At 47.9% G+C, this 27,842-nt stretch overlaps 1 protein-coding gene across 1 annotated transcript; it reads right to left on the bottom strand.

Annotated features, from left to right (window-relative positions):
* Window positions 1-146: 146 nt before the first annotated feature.
* On the bottom strand, window positions 147-27,234 carry acvr2aa (activin A receptor type 2Aa). The gene is made up of 11 exons (XM_067252698.1): window positions 26,077-27,234; window positions 17,766-17,982; window positions 16,432-16,541; window positions 12,083-12,237; window positions 5,027-5,170; window positions 4,332-4,475; window positions 3,849-3,994; window positions 3,379-3,493; window positions 3,080-3,218; window positions 1,980-2,110; window positions 147-1,213 (listed from the first exon to the last, which is right to left on the bottom strand). The coding sequence occupies exons 1-11, from the start codon at window positions 26,129-26,131 to the stop codon at window positions 1,019-1,021; spliced, it is 1,551 nt and encodes a 516-aa protein (XP_067108799.1). The 5' UTR covers window positions 26,132-27,234; the 3' UTR covers window positions 147-1,018.
* Between the last annotated feature and the right edge of the window lie 608 nt (window positions 27,235-27,842).

The following is a 27,842-nucleotide window of genomic DNA, read 5'->3' as shown; positions in this document are numbered from 1 at the left end:
TCAGTAAAACAACAACGCTCACAGTCACATTTGAATCGCAGGGGCAACATAGGAACACAGAAGCTTACAAGGCAGAGACACTGGTTTTTGAATGGCCATTTTACGTTGGCATACTTAAAAGTCCCGCACCCCTCCCACCCCCCCCCACTTAAAAATGCTTCAATACCAAACACGGTCATCTGAATATTCTGCAGTGGTCTTAGTGTTGCCATAGAAACTCACTATTTGTAGAATGTGAAACTGAGGTATACCTTGTTGAGAGGTTGATGGTAATTCTGAAGAAACGCTGCGGTGCAGGTCTGGATAAACAACCTTGATTACGCTGTTCTCTCCCTCTCACACACTCTCTCTGTTGATATATATACAGCAGCAATACACAGACATTCAGAAGCTGTTTCTTATTGGCATTACAATTGTCATTCATAGAAACACAAAAACAGCAAATCGTGTTTTTAAAAACCAAGTTGCCCTTTTTTATACTGAAATGAAGTGAACTGTTTGTGTGGGCTCTATCCACGCCTGCTTTTCTTAAAAAAAAACTAAAACAAAAAAAGAAGTCCAGGAAGTAATTTTCCTCATCTTTAATAAAAAATGAAAAAAAAAAAAAAAAAGAAAAAAAGAGAAAAGATATCAGTCAAAGGGTCAACCTTAAAATTACTGAGTCATTGTCAAGGTCCTGGACACCAGTGTGTCCAAATAGAAGTCTAGATGATTGCTTTTCTCCTGGCTTTGTTTCTCCCCCCACCTCCTGGATCCAAGGGGGGGAGGAGGGGGATTGGGGGGCAGTCTTCAGGCACACGTGTTGCTAACCGCCACACAACGCGTCTAAACCGGGAATCTCCACATGTGAATCCAGATCCTCTCCGTGATTGGCAGACAACTTGTGTACAATCAGAGACGGGCACAGGTAAGAGTCACTGTAGCTCATTGGCTGAGCCCATGCAGGGTCCGGCCCACCGGCCCCACCCTGACTGGTCCTCAGCCCAGTCAGCCCTGCTCTGATTGGTCCTCAGCCTAGTCATAGGCTGGACTCCTTTGGGGGGTAGTCTACGTTGGTGACCATGGTGACCACCGTGACGATCTCCTCAGGCGCGGTGACATTGTTGAGACGCTGCATCTGAATGACGCGCTCCTCCACGCAGCCGGCCGATAGGCGCGCCTCCGCCTCGTGATCCCAGCACTCCTCTATGGTCTCACACAGCATGGTCAGACCCTGGGGAATACAGATGGGTTACTGCACAGGACACACACACAGGGACGCACACACACACAGGGACACACTGACACGCACACTGACACGCACATGCACTCAGGGACGCACACACACAGACAGTGACACACACACACACACACACACACACAGACACACACACACACAGTGACAGACACACACACACAGTGACAGACACACACACACATACACACACAGGGAGGCACACACACACACAGAGACACACAAGGACACACACACCACAGCATGGTGCAAGTCAGAGAGACTATACTCCATCAGCTAGGCTAGCTAAGCTCATCTCCAGCTCCAGAGGACAGGAGGCTGCGTGGCTGGAACAGATATGATGGCAGACACTGATAGGGCAGCGAGAAGCAGCAGCAGGTTCAGACAGGAAAGGCCACTATCTTCTAGACTCGAGGGAGAGAAATCTGGCCACAAAGACGGTATCGTTCTCTAATCGATAGCGGTCTGGTATGGGGTCTGGTCTGCCCGGGGTGAACGAGGTGTTGCAGCCAGTGCTGGGGGCAGGGGGATATTTATTTGGGTGGCACATGAACAGGTGAGACTGGGCATGGCCTACTGTGTGGAGGATGTAGCTGTAGAAATGTGCTCACAGAGCATACCTACAGTCTGATCCCAACTCCTCCTGAAAGCCTCATTATGGATTCATGTGTCATCATCTCTCCCTGTCACCTGACCACTGGGACTGCAAGGGATGATGGGATTTGTAGTGATTTGTGCCACTCACCGGGTGTTTCTGCCAGCACTCCCTGAGTGTGGGCCTGAGCTTCTTGTGGACGACCACGTCCTGCATGTCCTCCAGGGACGGGTGCTGGCCCACCTCCTCCTCGAAGGGCAGCATGTACTCATCCAGAGGGCCTGCATCGAGGACGACACACATTCCATGATTAAGCCCTGCCAAAGTATAGGAGGCGTGTGTGGTCTACAGTCGAGGACGCGTGTTTGGTCTACAGTCGAGGAGGCGTGTGTGGTCTACAGTCGAGGAGGCATGTGTGGTCTACAGTCGAGGAGGCGTGTGGTCTACAGTCGAGGAGGCGTGTGTGGTGTACAGTCGAGGAGGCGTGTTTGGTCTACAGTCGAGGAGGCATGTGTGGTCTACAGTCGAGGAGGCGTGTTTGGTCTACAGTCGAGGAGGCGTGTGTGGTCTACAGTCGAGGAGGCGTGTGTGGTCTACAGTCGAGGAGGCGTGTGTGGTCTACAGTCGAGGAGGCGTGTTTGGTCTACAGTCGAGGAGGCGTGTTTGGTCTACAGTCGAGGAGGAATGTGTGGTCTACAGTCGAGGAGGCATGTGTGGTCTACAGTCGAGGAGGCGTGTGTGGTCTACAGTCGAGGAGGCGTGTGTGGTCTACAGTCGAGGAGGCGTGTGTGGTCTACAGTCGAGGAGGCGTGTTTGGTCTACAGTCGAGGAGGCGAGTGTGGTCTATAGTCTAGGAGGCGTGTGTGGTAAACTACAGTACAGGATGTGTGAAGGGGTTTGAGTGGTCTACAGTGTGAGTTATGTGCGGTCTACAGTTATAACAACTGAGGTCATCCAGAACGTTCTGCCTGATGAGACTTGTCACAATAACCCCGGGCCAGACCAGGTCAATACTGCGGCCAGACCAGACACAATCTATAGCTGTGTGGACAGGCTAGGAGGGTAGGACTCAGTGGACCAGGACCAGGACATGGCCTGCTGCAGGCCACCTCCTACACCGTGGGTGTGTGTCAGGGATGGGCGTGTGTGTATGGGCGTATGGGCGTGTGTGTAGGGGGGGATGGGCGTGTGTGTAGGGGTGTGTGTGTGTAGAACTGTGTGTGTGTGTAGAAGTGTGTGTGTGTGCTCACCGTCAGCTGCCTTGCAGCGTGAGGCCAGCTCCCAGAGCACCAGGCCCACAGCATACATGTCTATCCTAAGGAAGGAATCTCTCTGGAAGTTGATGGCCCCCTCCAGGACCTCCGGAGCCATGTACCTACGGGTGCCCACCTGAGGGAGGGGGGGGGGGGGGGGGGGGGGGGGGACGGGACGGGACGAGACGTATAAACACACATACACAAATATGAATACATCCTGCTGTGTCGTTAGCTTCCAGACTCAGTAGATGATGCTGATGATGATGCTCTACAGACAGCATCCTTGGTCTCACCTGTCCATGAGTGTCTCCAGCTGACTTCCCTGCCTCGAACCTCAGGGCCAGGCCAAAGTCAGCTATGCAGGCCGTCAGGTTGGTCTTCAGCAGAATGTTTTTGCTCTTGATGTCCCTGTGGAGGAAGGACAGCACCTTTAGAGCTGCATTCAGACACACAGAAGCTCTTGGATCAGAGGGAGGTGGCCTAATAGATGGTACGACAAACAAGCAGACAGGCTGACAGATGGGTCTTTCTGTTGAGGAGTGGATGGTGAACAAGGCCTATTAGCAGACAGACAGGCAGGAGGTTGGTTACAAGGTAGTGTACCAAAGGGGGAGGCCGAGTAGAAGAGGGGGAGGCAGGGTAGCAGAGAGGGAGGCAGGGGAGCAGAGAGGGAGGCAGGGTATTAGAGAGGGAGGCAGGGTATTAGAGAGGGAGGCAGGGTATTAGAGAGGGAGGCAGGGGAGCCGAGAGGGAGGCAGGTTACCTGTGAGCGATGGCAGGCTTGTGTCCATCCTTCAGCCCAGGGATGTCCTCGTGGAGGTAGGCCAGGCCTCGGGCCAGAGTCTGGGCGATGTGACACAGCTCGCTCCACGACACCACGTTGGCCTTCAGATAGTCAGTAAGCGACCCCTGGGGGAAGTGTCACACAGGTCACACACATAGCCTCCTTTGGATATCATAATAATGTATTCATCCAAAGCGACGTACATGGGGGGTTTTGAACCTGGGACCTTTTGATCAGCAGGGAAATGTTTTACCACTGAGCTACACTCTTAGATTTCAGGGACATCACCGCTAACAAAACACACATACAAAACATGCACATGCACTCTCTGGAATCTATGGATTCATCCACTAGAGGGCAGGTTTCCCCCACAGAGAATGGCCAGACCCATTCTAACTAACAGAGCCGCAGAGCGTGAGAGAAGGTGTGATGTGTTCCTCTGACCAGCAGGGGGACCCCTACCTTCTCGTGGTAGGTGGTGATCAGCCACAGCTCGATGTCCATGTTGGAGCCCCTCTTCTCTGCGCCCAGGAAGTGGAGCAGGTTCTCGTGCCTCATGCCGCTCAGGTTGTAGATCTCATACTCGTTCTGCCACGACTGCTTGTCCTGTGAACGCCACGCGGACAAGAAATGGTTAACACAACGGATTGTGTGCTTGACATCCACAGATGAACAGGCTTTATAGGGTTAGGGTCCCTGCTTTCATCATATATTATATTACAGCTCAAACATTATTTACATATATTTACATAGCGGAAAGGGATTAGGGTAAGCCTGATGCATATGACATTCTAGAACCTCTCCACGGTTCTTAATGCAGCAGCTGAACTGGTCTACACAGTGACTGGGCTTCCATAATGATCTGTCATATTGGGCTCAGTGGTCAATCGAGGCCACAAGAGGCTTAGTGATTGGCCTCAGTTAAGGGCCCTGGTCAGACAGGGGGGGGGGGGGGATTAGTCCTGGGGCTTTAAGACTAAGACTAACGCTCCCCCCTCCACCCCCACCCCCACCCCCACACACCACACCCGACACACAAGAAAACAGGGAAAGCCTGCCTCATGGTTTCGTGCTAGCCTGCCTGATTCCTTGCTGCCTCCCTCCCTGGCTGCTTCTGTTAGCCTTCCTCCCTCCTTGCTAACTCGGTGAAGCCTCACCTGAATGGGGAAGATCTTCACGGCCACATAGTCATTGAGCAGCTGAGCCTTCCACACGCAGCCAAAGCGCCCCCTGGCTTTAATCTCCAGCAACTGCAGCGGTTTCTGCCCCAGGATGGGGGATGGAGGCATGGGTCCCGGGTCCTGGAGGAGAAACACACAAGGAAAATGGAGCAAAATCAATAACAATGACTACCCTTGAGCATTTGAAGTCAGAGAGAGACCGAGCTTCAACTGTGTGGCTTAGTTTGGGAAAGTGGGGCTGTGAAGATCCAAAATGGCAGCCGAGGGGCAGGATCAGTGAGGCCCCAAGATGGAGGAAAGGGAAACTTGTGAGCAGCTGCCAAGTCATTGCTATGAAGATTTGACAGACGGGGCTTATGAGGGGTTGGAGTAGGAGGGGAGGGGGGGGGGGGAAAGAGTCCTGAGCCTGTTACACTTAATCACCAACCTCTGTCTCTGGACTGCTGGGTGATGCTGACCTACATTGAGCGTGGCAGGGGACTGGAGTGTGTAATTATATGAAGAAGATGCTCAAACTACCTAACAGCAGCCCAGGTGCTCACGCTGAAATGTTCCCTCTGGGATGAATACTTCCTCCAGGACACGAGATCCCACCACCCCTGGCGGGAAACAAGCGTGTATGTATGACTAATGGCTGACTTAGCTTGGATAGGCTACTCTGCTAAAGGCCTCCAACAACCTGAGGCCTAAGAAGAGCACTCTGTTCTGGTGTTAATGTAGGTGGAGAGTTCCATAACTGTCCAACCTACTTCCTACTGTGAGCACGAGGTCTTTAAATACAGTTTGTGTGTGTGTGTGAAGGAGAGAGAGAGTTGAGTCCTAGGGGAGTAGGCCTATAGCTAGAAGGCCTAGCTATAATATAACATCCATGTTCACCCTCGGAACATGTACACACACACCATACCATCCCACATGTAGCTACTGTACATGTGTGTGTGTGTGTGTGTAGAGGGTCAGGGGATAACAGCTCAACAGTGGGAGCAGAGGACAGTGTGTGCATGTGGTAGAGAGAGAGGGTAACCTAGCCAGACAGGTTGACATATAGGCCATTAGGCAGGGCTAAGGCTGTGTCCCCAGCCCAGCCCCTGCTCCACACCCAGCTCCTCTAACAGCGCCATGTCCAAGGTCATGTTTACAATTCCATTTCTCCCACTGCCAGTCACTGAACAGGCGCTCGTAAAAAAGAAAACAAGGCTTTTTTTATGGTACAGTTGTCCCTGTAGGCAAGGGCAGGATACGGGTGGGGTTTGTGTGTTGTGTCTACGGGGAAAGAGGGGGCTTGCTATGCATTTATTATATTTATGAGCCACTTTTTTGCCCCTCAAAGCAAGGATCAATACTGTCGTTTACAGGCCATTGAGAATGGTTGTGCTCATTAGAGCTATAAAAAGGAAAAGGAGCTGGCACTGGACTTTAGAAAAGTGTCTTGATTGGTGGAAAAGGAAAAGAGGGATATGAAACAAAAAGATAGACAATAGATAAAGATAGATAGAATGATAGACACACACACAGAGACAGAGAGAGAGAGAGAGAGAGAGAGAGAGAAGAGGGAAACTGAGAGAGATAGTAGGTGAAGTGTATTTTGAGGTGAGGTTGTGTTGTGGGTGTGCGTGTGGTGCATGTCTCCCTGGCGACAGTTCTCCACCATCCCATTGGTCTCATCACAGATCATCCATCAGTTCAACTAGATGCTATTGGCTGCATTCATGGCATGCTCAGTCTTGCATTCCAATCACTGAGTCACTTCCTCATTGGTCCATGCACTTGATTAGTCCGTGATTACGGGTCTGCTAACAAAGACCCAATCAGGACATTGGATTTAATGCATACATGTCCGTGCACAATTACAAACCATCGAAGAGCATCACAAAATGAAAAGACTGCTTGGTACAAGTCAAACTGAAAGAAACGTTGTCGCACTTGAAAAGGTGAAAAAGCAGGCTTGAATAATGTGATCAACAACAGAAACAAAAAAAGATGCAAAAATAAGTCAAACAAACTAGAAACCCTGGGCTCAGTACGAGCCAACAGCTGAATGGAGCTCGAGTCTTACCTCAATCATTATGTGAAAGGCGTGCTAGTAGAGGAGAGAGGCATAAAACAAAGATCCAGCATGAGAGACATGGAGGCAGAGAAACATGGAGTCAGAGAGAGACATTGAGTCAGAGAAAAAGACATGGAGTCAGAGAGAGATGGAGGCAGCAGAGAGACAGACATGCAGCGAGAGACATGGAGTCAGAGAGAGAGAGAGAGAGAGAGAGAGAGAGAGAGAGAGACAGAGACAGAGAGAGATGGAGGCAGCAGAGAGATAGACATACAGAGAGAGACATGGAGTCAGAGAGAGAGAGAGACATGAAGGCAGAGAGAGACATGGAGGCAGAGAGAAAGAAAGACATGAAAGCATAGAGAGACAAGGAAGCAAAGAGACAAGGAAGCAAAGAGACAAGGAAGCAAAGAGACAAGGAAGCAGAGAGACAAGGAAGCAAAGAGACAAGGAAGCAGAGAGACAAGGAAGCAGAGAGACGCGGAGGCAGAGAGACGCGGAGGCAGAGAGACACGGAGTCAGAGGAGGGCAAGGGAGAGACGGAAGAGGAGAGAGCGGCAACTGCAACAGCAAGGCTGATCCGATGACCTAAAGGTCAGACAACAGACCTACTCCTAAACAGGCTCTTCTGATTGGCTGCCACCGCTCAAGACCGCCCGGTCCCAACACAAGCTCTTCTCCTGTCTGGCCCCCCAGTGGTGGAATCGACTCCCCACCTCCATCAGAGACACTGACTGTCTCTCCACCTTCAAGAAAAGGCTCAAGACGCACTTGTTCCGGGAGTACAACGGTACTTAGGAACGGTTCGCTTGACCCGATGTTAGTTTCCTCAAGGATCACAATGACTCTTGCTTAGAGACTTGTTGCTCTTGTGGTTAGTGGTAACTGACTTGAATATTTGTACTCGCTGTGATATATTGTTTTTATTATTGTTGCTTGCTTTATCCACAGGTACACTTGCACTTATAGCGGTTCATGTTGTTTAATTGTAACTTGTTTAACTACATGCTCTTATGGTTCTTCCCTTTGGCACTTAGTTTGGTTGGTCACAATGTGTGCTTCATGTTTTTGCTACTCACAATGTTTTGTGGCTATCTTGTTGTTATGATCAGTGACCTATGCACTTTGTAAAGCTCTCTCTTGGAAGTCGCTTTGGATAAAAGCGTCTGCTAAATGAATAAATGTAAATGTAATGTAAATGCTAAGTGACCATTGCCTTCGCTGACCTAGCTTCAGTTTAGCACACAGGGGCGGGAGGGAGGGAGGGAGTGAACGAGCCCCCATTGTTACACTGTAACATCTGCAGATGAGTGATCACTCAGCCCTGGGTTGGGCTCACCTGCAGCCAAGCGTAAGAGTCACGACAGCGATGGAAAGCACATTAAGCTGGAAGAGAGTTTAGGGCTTCTCCAACGCTTGCACGCAGACACACACACACACTTTCTCTCCTTGCAAAACAATCCTATGGAAAGCCAGGACCATTTGTACATTATTCATCCACAACCAGCAATAGGGCCTGAGTGATTAATAGTACTCTGTGGTAGGCCACACACACGAGGATGCTGGTGCTTGTGGAGCACCTCTTCACTGTGTGTGTGTGTGTGTACATTACAGTGTGTTCAGCCCGGGGATGCTATCAAAATGACAAGCTGACGGTGAGCATTTCAGCCCCTGCCAACAACTCCCCCAGATTTTTTGCAACGCCTGTTAGAGAGTGTGATTACGCTCCTGGTACCTAACCCTCCCCTGACACACACTGTCAGGCAGCACACACTGTACTCCCACACACATACACACACTGTTCCCACAGACACACACACACACACACTGTTCCTTACCCACAAGCACAGTCTCCCCCACACCTGCTCAACACAGTCCACCCTATTTGCATATATGCTAGTCTCCATATGCGCACAACTAAATCCCTTCGAGCTTCCGGCAATGCGGCCGTTGAATGAGACTGTGTGTCCTGTGCATGGTGGAGCAGAGCAGGGCCTTGAGGTGGTGGTGATGATGTTGATGGTGTGGAGATGGTGGTAATAAATGGTGGTGGTGATGGTGGTGGTGGTAATGGTGGGGGTGATAGTTGTGTTGGTAATGGTGGGGGTGATGGTGGTGGTAATGGTGGGGGTGGTGGTGGTAATCGTTGGGGTGATGGTGGCGGTGGGGCAAGGAGGGTGTGCACCCCCCCACTCCCCCTCCAGGCTGAAGGACATGCTGACTCAGACGGGGTGTTTAAAAATCTGGTAAATAATAGAGCAGCTCTTTCCTGCCTCTCAAGATCACGTTGCATTCTGGGATGGAGGTCAGGGAGGGTGGCCACACACACACACACACACACACACACACTGGGACTGAGCTTGGTCATCCATAAACACACACCGGGACTGAGCCTGCCCTTACAAACACACACGGACTGACCCTGGTCATACAAACCATGGAGATTTTCACTAAATGCCTGCCTGCGTGAGTGTGTGCATGCGAGTGTGTGCATCATGTGTATTAAGCGTAATCCTTGTGTGCGTGTATGTGTGTGCACATGCATTTAGCCAAAGATTTATCAACCTAACCCCAATTCTCCTTTTTCACAGCTAATGATACAGCTCTATGAACATAAACATAACTGTGCTGTACTTCAAAACGTTTGTGTGTGTGCGTGAGTGTGTAAGCGTGTGGTCTGTGTGTGTGTGTGTGTACACTCCAGTAGGAAGTGCCAGGCTGTACACAAGTGAGCGCTGCATGTGGGAGGAGGGGAGGGATTAATGAAAATCATGGCCTGTTATCGATCAGACCTGGCATGTCTCATTGACCTGGGAAATGCTGCCTTTTGTAGCCTGGAGGGAGGGGGGACAGAGTAGGGGGTAGGTGGGTAGAACAAAAGAGAGAGAGAGATAGAGGGAGAGAGAGATGGAGAGAGATTCAGAGAGAGCTAGAGAGAGACGGAGAGAGATGAAGAGAGAGATTCAGAGAGAGCTGGAGAGAGAGACGGAGAGAGATGAAGAGAGAGAGATGGAAGGAGAGAGAGGGCATGCATTATTAACCCGCCCCCTCCCCCACTCGGAGCTGCGCTTGCCTGTGCTCTGTGGTGCGATGATGAGTGAGCGAGGACCACACACACACACATGCTGTAGTTTGCGCAAGAGGGCACAAATGCATATACACACACACAAACAAGAACTACCACCCCTGCACGCACCCACACACCACCCACATACTCCCACTACCTCTCATAACTAAGATGCTTGTTCATTGGCTGCTGGTGCCTGGAGGCCCCCGCCCCCCTCAGCTGTATCCAGCCCTTGTTCTGCTCCGCCGGGCATATCACCGGCCGGCCGCTGTCCCCAAACAGGACCCCACATGCACAGCAGGTGACTGCTGACGGTGCTGATGTTGGGAGCGCTGCCAGGTTGAGGGTCCCAGCGGGTCACCATGACCTCTGACCTCACAAGAGATGGAGCACAGTGGAGGACGCCTTTTCTGAACTGACCAATCATGAACACACCAGACTCTTCTGAACTGTAAACATCAGATGGACAGACTGACAGAAAGCTGGATGGATAAATAGACAGACATATATATATATATATATATGTAGACAGATAGGCAGACAGATGTATAAGACAGACTATATATATATATAGTCTGTCTTATACATCTGACATAAGACAGACTATATATATATATATATATATATATATATATATATATATATATATATATATATATATATATATATATATATATATATATATATATATATGACATATATATATATATATATATATATGTCATATATATATATATGTCATATATATATATATATATATATGACATATATATATATATATATAGTCTGTCTTATACATCTGTCTGCCTATCTGTCTACATATATATATATATATATATATATGACATATATATATATATATATATATATGTCATATATATATATATATATGTCATATATATATATATGATGTAGGGAGTCAGGTGGCTGAGTGGTTAGGGAATCGGGCTAGTAATCAGAAGGTTGCTGGTTCGATCCCTGGCTCTGCCAAATGACGTTGTGTCCTTGGGCAAGGCACTTCACCCTACTTGCCTCGGGGGGAATGTCCCTGTACTTACTGTAAATCGCTCTGGATAAGAGCGTCTGCTAAATGTAAATGTAGATGGCCAGAGATATATGTTTATAGACAAATAACAACAACAACAGAATACAGACGAGGTGAGAGACAGAAACACAACAAAATAATAAAGTAACCATTTATACAGTGCCACCAGGCACAAGGGCCTTTGAAATCGGATTCCGCTAAATGCCACGCTTCTATAGGCACTGTGGAGGTAGGCCCCACCTGCCAGGCAGTGTGATGCCTCACTTAGCTGTGGTGGAGGGCCTGTCATGAGGCTTCCTGCTGTTCTGAGCATTCATGTGGCAGGCTGGTGCCTGTGTGTTTGTGTGTGTGTGGAGGGAGGGGGGGGTGGTACATTGGCTCAGTCAAGGTTCCGTCACACCCCATCAAGCAGAGCAGAGGTGACACAGCTGCGGGGAAGAGAGGCTCTGTCTGTCCATCTCCTGAGCTGACAGCCTCTCTCCCAAACAAGACTTGTAGGAAAAAGTAGAGAGTGGCATTTAAACAGACGGGAAAAGAGAGTGTGTGTGTGTGGGTGCGTATGTGTGGGGGGACAGATGTTTGTATGTGAGGTGATGTATTTGTGTCTGAGGAGAGATAGCTGTGTGTGTGTTTGTGTGTGTGAGAAGGCGTGAGAGTTTCTCTCCCTGTGGGAGAGAAATTATTTTGAGAAGTAGGTAATGTGCCCTTTACAGAAAGAGGCTGCTCAACTCGACTGTGACGCCACAACAACAGGACAGACTCAAGCTTTGGGACGTTGAGCCGAGACTGACACGAACAATGTTTCACCCCCCCCCCCCCCACATGCTACTGGTAGAGTCTAGCCTGATATGACAACTCTCGCCTTGCCTGTCTTACCTGGGTGGGCACCAGCACGGGTGGGTACGCCAGCTTGTGGTGGCGGTACATCCAGAAGGAGAACAGGATTATGGCTGTGATCCCCATGATGGGAACCAGGGAGTACATGAGGGTGGTCACCATCGCTGGCTTAGGGGGGACAGGGTTAGACGTTGCTGGGCAGAGAGATGGAGAGAGAAAGAGAGATATAGAGACAGAAGGGGTGGGGGGGGAGAAAATATTAAATTGCATCAAATTATATCAAGACAATAAAGTGCTTCAAAATCAAGTTTGTTGAGGAACCGTTTATCTTAGCACTATGTGAGGAATATCCATTTAGCACAATGCTAGTTAGCTACTAGATCAGCGCTAGCAATTGCTACTTAGCACAGATCTAGGCTAGCGTTAGCCACTATTGCGCTAGCGTCAGCAACTCAGCTAGTTAGCCACAGGGGAAATGTTTTTGGTCCCTAATCACCTGCACCAGGAGGCTGGCAACTGCACAGTGCCAGGTCTATGTGGGCTTTGTGCTACTAGTGTGGTAGTGTTGTCCCTCCTGTCCTCCTTCCCTCCCCACCTTTCTCTCTACTCCCCCTGACAGTATAGCAGGAAGTGGCCAGCTTGTCAGAGTCCCAGCTTGGTGTCGGACACCAAGACAGCGAGTGTTGAAATGGAGAGGAGAGATAGAAATATAGAGAGATGGAAAGCAAAGGGTGAGAAAGATGAGAAGAGAGGGATAGGGTCAGCAGAGGAGCAGAGAGAGATAGTGGACAGAGAGGGAGAAAGGGAATTAAGAGAGATGAGGAGATGCAAAATAGTGCCCTTTGTCAGAGAAGCAACTGTGTATCAATAATAGTTCATGCAGTGCAGTAACTGCTGTGATGGGTTTCTCTATGCTGGCCTGCCAGCCTGAAATCCAGTGTGTGCTTCCAATTCCATCCCTCCACTTCTTTCATACTCTCTCTCTCCCCATCCCCCTCTCTCTCTTCATCCCCCCCTTGCGCTCTCCATACCCCCCTCTCTCAATCGGATTCCATCTCTCGCCTTCTCCCCCTTCCGCCAATCCGTATCCCTCTCCCTCTTTCTCATCCCCCTCTCTGAATGTCTTTCTCTCCCCACCTCCCCCCCCTCTGGAAGGGCTGACCTAAGATAAACTGGCATTCGCTAGTAACTGACATGGTTACAGTAGTTAGCTAGTAACTGATGTGGTTACAGTGGTTGGCTAATGACTGACGTGGTTACAGTGGTTAGCTAGTGACTGATATGGTTACAGTGGTTAGCTAGCGACTGACATGGTTACAGTGGTTAGCTAGTGACTGACATGGTTACAGTGGTTAGCTAGTACAGTTGCCAACCTTGTCACGATGAAATAAGGGACAAAAGGTGGCCTGCCGCTGCAGTACGGGGTAATCCCTATTTCCACATGACAAATCGACTGAACAGCGTCACACATTGCCCTAATTTTCTTTTTTTGTGAAGGAATTGGCACATTTACTTAACGTACACTGGCGCAAGTGCGGGGGGGCTGAGATTGGATGATGACCGGTGTCGGTGATCATTTTCCAGTGTAGGGATAAGCACTGCTGCTGTTGCATCAGTCAGTGGTTAGATCGGCGTAGCAGTCAATAAACGGGACAAGGGAGATCACATATGGGACAAATCAATTAGGCCCGATATAAAGGGAAGTCCCGGCTAAAACTGAACATTTGGCAACCCCATTAGCTAGTAACTGACATGGTTACAGTGGTTAGCCAGCGACTGACGTGGTTACAGTGGTTAGTTCATGACTGACATGGTTACAGTGGTTAGCTAGTGACTGACATGGTTACAGTGGTTAGCTAGTGACTGACATGGTTACAGTGGTTAGCTAGTGACTGACGTGGTTACAGTGGTTAGCTAGTGACTGACATGGTTACAGTGGTTAACTAGTGACTGACGTGGTTACAGTGGTTAGCTAGTGACTGACATGGTTACAGTGGTTAGCTAGTGACTGACATGGTTACAGTGGTTAGCTAGTCACTGACGTGGTTACAGTGGGGCACTGTGCTTTTTGTCTTGCCACCACAACCTAACCCTCAACCTCTGCCCCTCCCCCACGCCTCTCTCCTCTCCCTTCCCCCTCTCTGCTCAGCGCTCAATTTTAGCTACGAGTGGGATAAGAACCCGGATTAGCCTCTTTGAGCTGAAAAACACGGCAGCACCACCCCCCCTCCAGCCCATTTACTCTGAGTACTGCATACTTCCTGCTTTAACCCCCCTCCCCCTACCAACCCTCGGGCATCAGGATCACCGCACGGCACACGCAACTCTGCCATGGAGGCACTCTGGTCAGCGGGTCATGCTCTCTCTCCCTGCTCTCTCTCTGCTCTCTCCCTCACCTCCATGCTTTCTCTCTCTCCTGCTCTCTCCCTCCTCCCCACCCTGTTCTCTTGCTCCATCCTCCCCTTCCTGCTCTATTTACCTCTCTGCTACTCCCTCTCATGTCCCCCTCCTCCCTTTTCTCGCTCTCCATCTCCCTCTATTTCATGCCCCTCCCCCCTCCCCAGCTCTCTATCCTTTTCGTGGCTCCCCAGATAGGCCCTGTTGCTAGGTTTTTAAAAAGCACCGATGCGTGCATGCATGCGTGTGTGGTGTGAGAGAGAGCATCATGCATGCGTGTCTGAGCGCGTGTGTGTGGCGTGAGAGAGAGAACGTCACAGCTTTGATCGCTCAATGCTACACTAAGCGGCCACAGTGCTTTCCTCTTGTAAATGTCCCCGGCATTCCACATCTAGTTAGTTCCTAATGCCGCTGCCTGCCTGCCTCTGTACCTCCCTGCCTTTCTAGCTCTCTCTTGGCTCCCTGTGTCTCTGTCTGCCGTCCTGTCTCTCTGTCTGCTTATCAGTCTGCCTGCCTCTCAGCCTGCTTGTTTATTTCTCTGCCTGCCCATTTGTCTCTTTCTCTGCCTGACTGTTTGTCTCTCTGCTTGCCTGCCTGCCTGCCTTTCTCTCTGCTTACCTGCCCCTTTGCCTCTCTGCCTCCCTGCCTGTCGTTCTGCCTGCCTGTTTCTCTGCCTGCCTGCCAGCCTCAGATCCACACAGGGTTGCATAAGCAGCCGAGTGGCTCCATCTACAGAGCCATCTCCTCCTCCAAGCCATAACACACCCCTGTTGTGTAACGCAAAGAACACACAGCCACATTTGGACCACTGATATCACTCGCTCAACAAGATCTAGCGGTTTAGACGAGCCAAAGAACAACAGGACGACTTCCCACAAACTGAGTCTGGGGTGAGATTTCTCTGAGCAGACAGACAGGATAGGATCTGCAGAGGAAGTGCTCTCCACAGAGCACTGTGCAGGCTGTCCTGGGTTGTGGTTCAGACCAAGGGCCCCTGGTCTCTGGCCGAACCCCCGCAATCCCTGGCTAACCTCGATCCTGTAACCCCCTGAGACCAGCCTCACTGTCCTGATGAGGACATCCCAACAGGTTTCTAGCACTGAATGATGGACAAAGGGCAGGTTTTTGAACGGTCTAGCTATAGCCTAGAACTGCACAGATGCAAGCAGTTGTAATTCCAGTTCCAGAACATCCAGACTGGTCTGGCCCCAGCCCAGGGCTAGAGAGCCCTCCCCCCTCTGCTGGGAGGGAGGCCTGGTAGCTCCACAGGAGGACAGATCAGCCCCTGTAATCTGAAACACAGCAATCCCTGAAGCACGGAGACACAGGGCACGCCACATGCCTCTCTCACCCCACTCTCCCCCTGCCCAAGGGCCGCTCTCACCCACTCTCCCCCTGTCCAAGGGCCCAATGACAGGGGGTCGATCTCACACAGCCCAGGTTTGAATGATCAAACAAACTAATCGAAGGAGCGGCAGTTTGGATGCAAAGATGTCCGGAGCTGGTGCGTGTGATTCTACTATCTACCTACTGTCATACCAGCAGCAGGTGAGCATTCTCCATTGAGACACATTGCGCACATTCAGACATACTACATAGGGCTTGACGCAAAAGTAGCAGAAGTGACATATTCCGAATGTTCTGATTGATTGTAATTATTTCATTAAAAACGACATATTTAAGCAATCTATACTTTTGTAGAGATTAGGCTTCAAGTAATTGATGTCACAAAAAAAGAAATATATAAACGATTACAATTACTTGCGCCTATTTTGCTCCAAACTCAATTGAATGTTTTCAGCTTTCGTCACATATGTATTCCATTTTCTTTTGCCATTTTGATAAGGCTCATCAAGACCTTTAAAATTATAGATACAACTATTTTTTGCCTAATATGTCTCTTACACCCCTTTTGCTCCAAGCCCTCGATATTGTCCTCTTGAACGTACACAGCCTAAACTTACTACTGCTTTTGGGTCTGGGTCACTTACTTGGTACTGTTTGTTTGTCTGGGTTGAAGAAGAATTTCTCATTGCACATGTTGCCTTCACAGCAGCAGAAGAACACCTCCGGAGCTTCTTTCTTCTCTACACATTCAGCACTGCAGAGGAGAGCAGAGGATGAAGTTAACATGGTAGCCTCCCTGACCATGGCCGTTTGGATGAAAGGACCTCTCTTTTTGTCCCTCTCACTGTCTGTCTCCTCGCACTCTTTCATCCCCCCCTCTCCCACTCCTCCTCCCCCCCCCCCCCCGTTCCCCCCTATATCTATTAGCGTCTCACTCCCTCTCTCTCTTTACTTGCTTTGGACGACTGTTTGTCATACTTGCACTTTTCAACTGAGTTTGCAGTTACTCTACTGACCTTGGGAGCTAAGCACCACCTGTACATTAGGTATCTTTGTGTGCTAGAAGAATTATTACGCTACCATGTTGCTTTCTGCCGCAGAGTCCCATTCTCTGCTTTACAACCTTGCCAAGACGTAGAGAGCCGTAAAAGAATATAACAATAAAGTTGACAAAAAAAGGGAGGAGAAGATCTATTGTCAGTTGACTATGTTCACTTTTAGGATTGCTAGCTGACCTTCGGTGGCGTGTTGTAAACAGACGTAAACAAGCTCACTAGGCCGGAGCGGGCAGCTGCGTTTACTTCGGCAAACTATTTGTTTGTAAAAGGAGAAGCGAGGGGGAGCGTGCCGGTTGGAGCCAGTTTACATGTCGGGCACGAAGACGCGCTGCTCTGCTGCCAGGCTACCTGCTGTACTTAGTTGAGTAATAACGTGGCGGCATGCCACGCTTCAAAAACAAATCGATCCGGTTACTGCAGGTGGGGGGTTAACGGGTTTCCGTACGTGCCGAGACAAGAGCGGCAGGTAACTGAGACAAGAGCCCTCCTGTCTCTCACACGCTAGCGCAGGGACACACTCTGGCAGCTCCCTCACACACCACGTTTTTGAGAATGGTGTGAGGAGGAGGAGGGGGGGGCAGGACAGCCCTGCTTAATAACATGTTTTCACAACTAAAGAGGGCTGAAGTTGAAGCACTTGAAAGCGCTGCATGTGCAGTGGATATCAACGTGCCAAACCCTATAACTGCTGTGCTGACGGAGTCACAGGCCATTTGCAACATGCAAACTGAGGATCTGACGATATCTGTAGCTGAGGAGGACAAAGATATTTTTAACAGGTTATCACAGCTCTGCATCTACCATGCTGCCATGCAGTCCAAACGCCCACCCACCCGCCACCACCACATTAGTACACTGATAACTCCCGTGACAAGTACACATCATCCTGACAACCTCCCAGCACCAGGCTCCAGCAGTACCTGTCATAGCAGCTGATGTCGTCCAGCCAGCAGCCCTGCTTGACCACCTCCACCACGCCCGACACGTTGCGCCAGGTGGCAAAGCAGTGCCGCCGCTTGTCCTTCTCGCCGTGGCACGTCTCGATGGCGCTGCGGTTCCCGCGGAGGTCGGCGGAGTCCGTGGGGTTGTAGCTGTAGTGGACGCACTCCTGGGTCTCCGACCGGCCCAAGATGGCGCCTGAGGAGGACGAGGCAGGTTCTGGATCAGAGATCATGGTCGAGGATCCAAACAATTCTCCCCCCCAACCCCCAAGCAAACTGTCAGGTAGGATAAATAGCTTCAGGTTGGGTTACAGATCCTTTTTCACAAAGAGATTTTCAATGCAAAACATATCCAGTGACCAAGCGTACCACAGGAGGGACACGTCGTGCATAATCAACACTGTTCACTGGCCCGTTGCTCTGCACCACATCCACCATTAGGATGGCATAGTGTTCTAGACTATTCTACTACAGGAGGCACACTAGTAGAGGCCTCCTCCTTGCATCCCTGACTATGGTGAAGGACAAAGAAGGGGAAGAGGAGTTGTGAGGGGAGCCTCACAGGTCTCAGTAGTGATCACTAACAGAGATGTCTGTCACCAGTGTAATGGCCCGACAGACAGTAGTCCTGTAATTAACCAGTGGTGATGAGAGCCTCTGGAGGGAAAGAGGCTGGGGGGAAAGACAGAAATGGAGTGAGACAGAGAGAGCAAGAGATAGAGGGAGAAAGAGAAAGATAGAGGGGGGGGGGACAGAGCACAAGATAGAGGGAGGAAGGGAGAAAGAGAAGGAGGGAGTGTGAGACAGTCTTCAAACAGCAGGCTGTGCTGTGTAGGAAAACGGCTTATCGTGATTTATTAACTATTTGCCCAGGTCCAGAGGTAACCTGATAGCATTCTCCCTGTTGCATTCCCAGCGCTGTTGAATCTTGTTTTAGGTTCAGGTGTGGAACAGTAGTTCCATGAGTTATGCAAAATTAGAAGCAGGAGTCAGGTGGCTGAGCGGTTAGGGAATCAGGCTAGTAATCAGAAGGTTGCTAGTTCGATTCCCGGCTGTGCCAAAAATGACGTTGTGTCCTTGGGCAAGGCACTTCACCCTACATGCCTCGGGTGAATGTCCCTGTACTTACTGTAAGTCGCTCTGGATAAGAGCGTCGGCTAAATGACAATGTAAATGTAGAAGCACATCAAATCCCCTATGCCCCTCTTACTGTCACGCAGGTTTAGATGCACATAGGGGTGAGGGGAAAAAAGATTCACATATGAATCTCGATTCAGTCTTCTAGCGTAAAAAAAAAAAAAAAAGATTCAAATGTGAAAAAAGTCCTGAATCAATTTATCGAATGGCGACTCCAAGAATCGATTCGAATTGTGAGGTCCCAAAAGATTCCCGACCCTACTACACATGGGGATGAACTGGCCCAGGAGCCAACATAAACACCCTCAGAACAGAAACAGTGAAAAGAGCAAACAGCTGAGGGTGAAATAACATTCTCCAAGCTTACTACTCAAACAACTCTGTCAAACCCTAAACTGTTCATCAATGACTGAGGGCCTAACCACTGCTTACAGAAAACTTATACGCCTTATCTTCAACACCAAAAAGGCCAAACAAAATAATTTCTCTTATGGAGTATAATCCTTGAGACTTAATCTTATCTAAACAAAATGAGAGGATTTTCAATTTCAGAAGCAAAACATCGCCTGGAGGCACCATATGGTTTAAGAACAACAAGAGCTGGTTTTGTGGTTAACCCTCTCAAAAACTCAAGTGGTGACACTGACCAACAAAACAGGCTTACTTAGTCAAAGGATGAGGCGGGTGGGGTTTGACAATGACAACACTTGTCAAAGCAAAGCCACAGATATGCAATTACACACAGGTACCTGGCACACACAGTTCACACACACAGAGAGATGGTTCAACTGTTGTGGACATCGAGTTCTTTTTGTGCATGTGGACAAAGTATTCTATCCAGCCTAGTATCACTTGTTATGGGGGTGGGGAGGGTAAAACGTGACTGTCAGTTACTCAGGGTTATAATACTCCTACATAAAAAAAACTGGAAACTAGAGTTCCTCATTCCACAAGTGTACGACAGGAAGGAAGACCTACAACCATGCTTGTGCTGACAATCAATTATGAGCTATGCAGTGCCAGCATAGGACTATCCAAGCCCCAGGCCAGGGATCTAGAACTGGTCACGCAGGTTGAGAGGAGACAGTTGGCGCCAAGGAAATGAGCAAGGGAGGAGGGCAGATGAAGCTCTTTAATATTGCTGCACGTGCCAGACCAACTGGACTGGGGGATACGATGACTCCCATTAGCATTTCCAAGGGCTCCCAGGGGCTGGCGTGTTCATCATGCGGTGTTAACTACCAGCTCTCTGATGAGCTTCGATAGAAGTAACTGAGCCTGAAGAGAGATTGTTTTGTCCAGGCTAATGGTTCAGAGCTAAACCCTTGTGCAGCAGCACATTGTAAACATGCTCAGAACATCTGAAGGCACCAGAGCAGTGTAGTGGGTATATGCACTGGAACATCCCGGGAGCTGCATTCTGCAAGGATAAGTGCATTTAGATTCATTCTCTATCACTCGTGGACCCGGTCCAAATCAGCCCTCGCATTTTCATTCATATTCATTTCAGAGAAACACAAACAAAGACAAAAAGAACGCCTCGTTAGGAAACTAATGGTGCAGTGGAGTACGTAGCGGCACGGAGGAAGAAAATTATTTTGGGGGGAATTAATTTGCTAATTGCCCCTCAGTGGGTATAAATCCAAAGGATTAGTTCTGGAGACAAGTCGCTATTATCAGGATTACAGAGTATCTGCTGGAATTCCTGTCACTGCCAGGCCAGGGTGCAAGGAAGACGGGTCTCAAGATGCAGCATCAGGCATTGAGATCTCCTTAACAGGATAACAGATCTGGGCCAACAAATCAAAAAAGACAAATTGACCCAGATGCTAAAACACAACTCACAAAACAGGCCCTTGTTCAAATGTCACAATTAATGTATATATCATTGTGAAATTGTGAGACGTGGTTGGTTGACAGACATCACACATTCTGAGGTGAATGAGGGATGAATAAAACTATTTTCCAATTTGCTCCAAAATAACTCAGCTGTTTGCCTATTGAAAAGAAAGAGTTTATCAAAAGAACCAGAGCTTCTTGCTAAATTGTTTAAATTCCGTTTTCTGAGCCAGCTTCATAATTGGGGATGAAAACTAAAAATGCCTACATTATTTAACCAGAGGACAACCAGGATTTTGTGTGAGTGCTTTGACTGAAGACTATCCCCCGCTTTTTTATTTTATGATTGTAGCACAACGGGCCTGACAAGACAGCTTAAAGCCCCACTTTGCCAGCTCATCAAGTCTGTTGCAGACTCTGATTATCTTGTCCAGCCCTGGCCAGGATTAGATGAAGGGGGGTGAGGGGGAGCAATACACTTTCTCTTGTACTGCACCCCACAGTGCATAAAGCACTCCCCAACAAGTGAAATGTTAAAAATAGCATTACTACCCACAACACAAATTTGATTACAGACATGGTTGAGCACATCTACTGTAAAGTATATTTTCTCCATTGTAAAGTCCCATTACAACACAGACAGTGCAGTAATGGTACATGGTACCAAACAGCCAAGAATCTCCCTTTTTGACCTGCTTGAAATTTGATGAAGTGAAAGGAGTTGGAAACGTGAGGCTACATGTGCACACTGGAGGGAAGTAGACACCCAAGGGTTCAGGTAGACGATGTCTTCAGAAAGATCCTGTTGAACTTTTGCCTGTCATTTATCTCTAGGGAGTCAGGTGGCTGAGCGGTTAGGGAGTCAGGCTAGTAATCTGAAGGTTACCGGTTCGATTCCCGGCTGTGCAAAATGACGTTGTGTTCTTGGGCAAGGCACTTCACCCTACTTGCCTCGGGGGGAATGTCCCTGTACTTACTGTAAGTCGCTGTGGATAAGAGCGTCTGCTAAATGACTAAAATGTAAATGTAATCTCTCTCAGTACTTTGTCCTCCAGATTACCTCGATTCAGCATACCTTGCTTCAAGGGAATTCTACTGAACAACCATGACGCATGTTGGCTGCTTGACACTGACAGAGTAAACTCCTACTTTCTGAGTTGCTCATTGGCCCCAACAGGCTCAACGTTCACTGTAAAATATGCTGCAGGAGGGTTGGACTAGGAAGGGGGTTCCAGCTGAAGCTGGGTGTGTTTACTACCTAGTTGCTAATGGAGGTACTGGTGGTGCTTGCTGGTGGAGGTTCCAGGTGAAACTGGGCGTGTTTACCACCTAGTTGCTGGTGGAGGTACGTGGGCGTTCCAGCAGTGATCGGGACAGATGAGCAGTGTAACTGGAGCTGGATCTGAGAGGCCGCTGGACATTCCAGTCAAGATTAAGATCTCTCCAAATTCATCTCCACGTTGAGCCATTTCTGAGAATGGACAAAGGCCTGGCGGTCTTTGGGACTCTCCAGACTGGCTCATCAGCAGCAGGACCAACATTGGGTCTATCCATTGAAGAAATTGCACACATATAACATAAGCCAACATCTGGACGTCCTTTGGAGTAGTTCAGCTTTAACAGTTGCATTTAGAAGGTACATCGCTCATCTCCCCTTGTGGATGTATATCAATCCACAGAACCCTTCCATATGCTTGTCCTGCATTGGCCTGTGTGTAAGTGGAGACATGCTGGATCTGCTGAGCGCTTAAAATTCCATGCTAGCCCTGGCCAAAAGCCTTTGAGCCAACAAGGCCTACAAATGAACAGAATGTTTTCCCAGACCTGAGGAATCAAACGAGTATTGAGTAAATCACCTGAGAACAATCTGCGCATGTTTTTTCCAAGGTGAACTCGGCTCCAACTGGGTAATATAAATAATTCATGTCTTCATGATGCTAGGACTTGCAACACTATCTTGGCTGTTGAAAACCACCATTGAGCCACAACACAGAAGAGAAAGAAAAAAAAGTCCTGAGATGAGGTTGGCACTTTAAATCCAAAGGTGTGCCATTAAGAGACCAGACTCACAGCTCGTTCCTACAATTACATTTGATGGCTTTCCATCTGTGAAACCAGTTCAGAATAACACTTTCATCGAACACATTCTTGGAGTCCCGATAACGATCCTAAAACAACAACAAAAAAGCCCTCTGTATTGCTGCTTGTGTTGTTGTTGTGGAAACTCTTTCGCATGCAAGTAGTGGAATGGTAGTTCAGTTGACAACATAACCAGGTATTTTTCCGGTCAAGCGATCCTACTCTCAGACATAGGGGTGGACCCTTACAGCTTGTGGGAGAGAAAACACGCCCCAGGAAACTACCTGACCATGAGATGAGGGCTCGGTGCAGGTGGCTAGATAATGCAGAGGGGGTTACAGCAGAGTCCCATTAATGAATCTTGTTGAGGCATGTTCACCCGCTGATATTAAACAGGATGGAAGAAGAAGGATCCTGAGCGTAAATAAAATAAATCAACGAATGTGGAAAAATCCCTATATCCACCAAGGAATACACCCGTCTAAGCAAGGGCTAGGAAGCAGAACACAAATCAAAACAGGACCTGACTTCACCCTGCTCTCTGACTGGTGTCATTAACTCAATTAACAGAAGTCAACAACATGGAGAATAGACCATGGCGCCACTGCTCTGCTCAGTTTATAAGGTTAGGGTGTTATAATGAAGGGCATCTTCACCCAATTTGACCAAGAAACCCCTCGGTAATGAGCAATACACATTCTAATTGTGTTCTTCTAAAAGCCCCACTTGTAAAAGCCACCAAGGTAATGCGATAATTATAGCTTTAGAGAGGGGCTGCTTAAAATTCAGAAGGATAGGAGGCGAGGGCGGGATGGTGGGCTTTTGTTGTGCGATGTGTGGGGAAATTTACATGTGAAACAGCTAAGGTCCTGCGAGCAAATTCAGCTGGAAACCAGCTGGTCCTGGCCCCTTCAGAATATAACTACCACCTTGACATCCAGGCTCATCACTTGGCTTGTCTGTTGAGTAATGGTATTCATTTGTGTTGATCACACTAGAAAAAACAACAGGGGTATCAACTCAATGAAAAACAATTCATCTTGAGGGGGGTGGCCCCTCAGCCACCCCAAAAAATATCAATTATGTTTTTCAAAAAAAGATTAATGACACCCCCTTTGTTATGCCACTGACAGATAAGAACATATGTGGCCCCCTTGAGAATGACATCACGGTCCTATGCATTGTACAGATCATCCTAATCCCTCATAAATGTGCAGTTCAACTAAAGCATTAAAGGGTTTCTAAGCTACCATCAGTATGGATTGCTTTGTGAGTGAACCAAAAGATGGAAATGGGGTTTAGTATGCTATTATCTTTCTGCTACATAAAAAATATATATATGTATATTTGTTTTGGGGGGTGGGAGGATTTGTGACAGACGTGGAGTGGTTCTCTAATGGTCTCCAGCTGGGAAGTCTGATTAAAGACCCTGCCTGGACACTGGTGGGGATGAAGATGACCCTGGTCTTCTCATGCTGAGGCAGAGAGGGCAGACAAATCCAGGCCTGACCTTTGGGAACATGCTTCATAAGGTTGGAAATCTCTACTAAACATGTCAAGACCTCTAATGCCTCGGTAAGGTGTTAAACCTTCTTTTGGAGCCACAAATGGTGCATATGGAAAGGGAAGAAATAATAAACTTGCTTTTGTGCATACAGCAGTCACCACTCTTTAACAATATCTAAAGGACATGTCTTGCCTTTCTCCCCATGTGTGTTAGTCTTTAAAACTGCAAATCATAACAACCCATCCCTCCATGTGGAGTATTTTCAGGACAGCCAACTACCTCTCCTTTTTCCTTCTGCTAAGAACCCATGGGGATCTATTTGTCAGTCTTCATGTGCGCGCACACACAAACCTCCCCCTACGATGCAACAAACTCCAAAGGCCAGGCTTATCAACAACGGCCTAAACAACCTCCAAACTGCCGACGCGCTAGCTCTGAATAATGGCCACTTCCTCAAAATAACCCCGGCGTCGATCCGCTACAGTAACACAGAGGGGAGGAATGTGACATTCATTCTCTGCTGAGGTCAAACCCCAGCATTGTAAGGGAGGTTGTGCCTAGGGGGAAACCAGCAGATTGATCAAATCTTCGGTGCAGATTATTGGGCCCAGTTCACAATCCACTTTCACTAATGATAAGTAAAGGGAGCTCTGAATCCGAGGATATGTCTCAAGTCTTTGAACCCTGTGCAAAGAAAGTAGTATGGTGTGAAGAGTGATAAGCACAGATGGAAGACTTTCTATCAGGGTAGGCGCCAGTGACACAGAAACTGACAACGAATAGCTTTCACTGCAAGACCATGCATTATTTTTGTTGTTGGTGATTTGGTACATTTGTGGGGGGACTTTTTGAGACTGATAGTTATAGATCAAGAAACAAAAATAGAATTTCAAAGCTATGAGAAGAGGGAGAATTTTGTTTTGAGGTAGTCACCGATAGAGAAATCACTTTTAGCACAGGTCAACATCTACATTTGTCATCTGTGTGATATAGTGTCCAGTTACAGGGTTTTAAAGTGAATAGACAAGTGTTCGATCCGTGATATTTTGTACTGGAGTGCTGCCTTTAGGAGTCAGGTGGCTGAGCGGTTAGGGAATCGGGCTAGTAATCTGAAGGTTGCCAGTTCGATTCCCGGCCATGTCAAATGACGTTGTGTCCTTGGGCAAGGCACTTCACCCTACTTGCCCTCAGGGGGAATGTCCCTGTACTTACTGTAAGTCGCTCTGGATAAGAGCGTCTGCTAAATGACTAAAATGTAAATGTACTGGAGTCTTATGCACCTTATACTTCTGAGAATCTAAGAGTAGCCGAGATGAGTTGCATTTAGAATCATCCTGTTTAAATATGCATCACCTTTGACATCGCATGCAAAGCCCACAATGCATTAATCATAGCGGCGTATGCATTATATATACTCTCCCTCTCCCCCGTTAAATGAACACGCTGCCTGGGCTTTGCATAGGCCTCGGTCTACTATATGAAGGGACCAGTATGCAACCCTTTGTTAGTTTACAGACAAGACATGTTGTATAAAATAGGATTAAAACATTGTATATAAATAGTAGTGCGCATCATCCATACAATTAAACATTTTAAATTAAAGAGCAACGCATTTGAACGAACTGTCCCCGCCCCCTAGGAAATAATCCGTACAGCGTTATAGGTGGAATGACTGAAGCATGCAATCAACGTTTTAAAATTGTACAAAGTAGATATCTGACGACCCACCTGAAGAACACGAGATGAGAAAAACGCCGAATGCCAGTTTTGTTGCTGATCCCATTGTCGATCAAATACAAAAACTCTTTATTTAGATTAAATCCTGGAGCCACGATTCCCTGGGATTAAAGTCCAACCTATCAAGAGTACCTTTTTATAGCAGTAGCATTAGATGACTGATTGAGAGATCAGCCAGCCACATGGAGCTTTTGAAAACATCCTCGTTGCGATTCTTGGCGTGTTGAACTCAGTGCGTGGCAATGAAACGTCTGTGATTCAAAATATCACCAGAGAAGTAAAAAAAAAAAAAAAACTGTAGATAATGCCGATGTCCAGTTGGTAGCTAAACAGTTACCTAGTGTACTTCTTAACTCTGTGGTTCCCTACACACAATGCAACGTAGTATCCTACTCATTTTCATAATTCATTCAAAGTTATGGGATGGCCTAAAAAATGTACAAAGGCTGCCGGGTGAAGTTGCTTTACGGTCTTATGCAATGTATTGAGTGGATGTATCCAGGTCACTCAACAACATACAAGCCTCGTCCAACTGGACATTGATAGCATCACCGTTACTATTACTCGTATTTGCATAGGTCCAGGATTATTGGCATTGCTTACGGATTACGATTTTCAACCTGCATTTAGCAATTTACGATTTAACAGGACACCCGAGTTGCTTGAATGCTGAAATTTCCACTCGCTTGTTTCATGCAATCAGCATTCCACTTTTCCCAAATCACGCGCGATCAATCTGAAGGGAAGCTGACAGAAGGTTGTGTGAATTCCAATTGTTCAAACACTGTCCATGACACACACATCTGACCGTGTTCAAAATAAATTGCACCTCAAAAAATCATAGTCTACAGTTAGCGCCCCTCAGAGAACATACACCACAGTCCATCCCCCTGATAGGGTTGTGTGGCTTAGAAGATAGCTACGCTGATGATGGCAGCCACGAATCCATCGCTTTCCAGCTAGCTTCCATGCTAGTGAACGGGCTTGTTTGGAGTCGGTTTCCTAGCGCGCCCAAACAGGAGATGTGGATAAAAATCAACAATTGCGTCAGCAAAATGACTTGCCACAAATATCTTCAGTTACGGTGTCGTATAATCGAGTATCCTTGAAAAAAAGGAATAGATTTTCCTTAAACTGTTCCAGCGGATATCTCATTCCCTCGCCTTGTGCAGACTGTACGTAAGATGGCTGCTAGCACGGATTGTTTTTGTTTTTTCCACACTCATCTGTCACTACGTTGCTAAAAGCTGTGATTGGCGTGAATGCGGTCCTATCGGGAACGAGAAAAGATTAGAGTATTTACCATTCTACCAATACTGTGAGGAATGTGTGTACCCTGTGACACATGAATGACAGGTCATTTTAACGCCCACTGTTACTGTATAATTTTTGTGTATTTTGATTACAGTGACCTGTGGGCTACAGTAGAGTAAACTCATAACCACCCGCACAGTTTATTTGTATCGATTTAGTATGATAACCACGTTTAACATGTTTTTGGAATTTGAACCTACATTTTGGATTTGCTCAAAAAGAGTCGTATATGAAACACCTTTTTTTTGTGTTTTTTTACGATTTGGGCAAAAATAAACTAACGTAGCCTCGCCTGTAATGGTTTTGTATAAGGTAACATCACCTTTGTATTCAATATGCTTAGGTGAATCATATTCCGACTTCCACAATTTCCTGTGATCTAAAACCCCCCAAAATATGAGTAGCCTATGCAATGACGTCTAATATTTTTTCTATTCACAGCT

The sequence above is a fragment of the Osmerus mordax genome, chromosome 2 (assembly GCF_038355195.1).
Source record: "Osmerus mordax isolate fOsmMor3 chromosome 2, fOsmMor3.pri, whole genome shotgun sequence".
NCBI lineage: Eukaryota > Metazoa > Chordata > Actinopteri > Osmeriformes > Osmeridae > Osmerus > Osmerus mordax.
The sequence above is the reverse complement of the archived record's forward strand: the minus strand, read 5'-3'. Positions and strand labels throughout refer to the sequence as shown.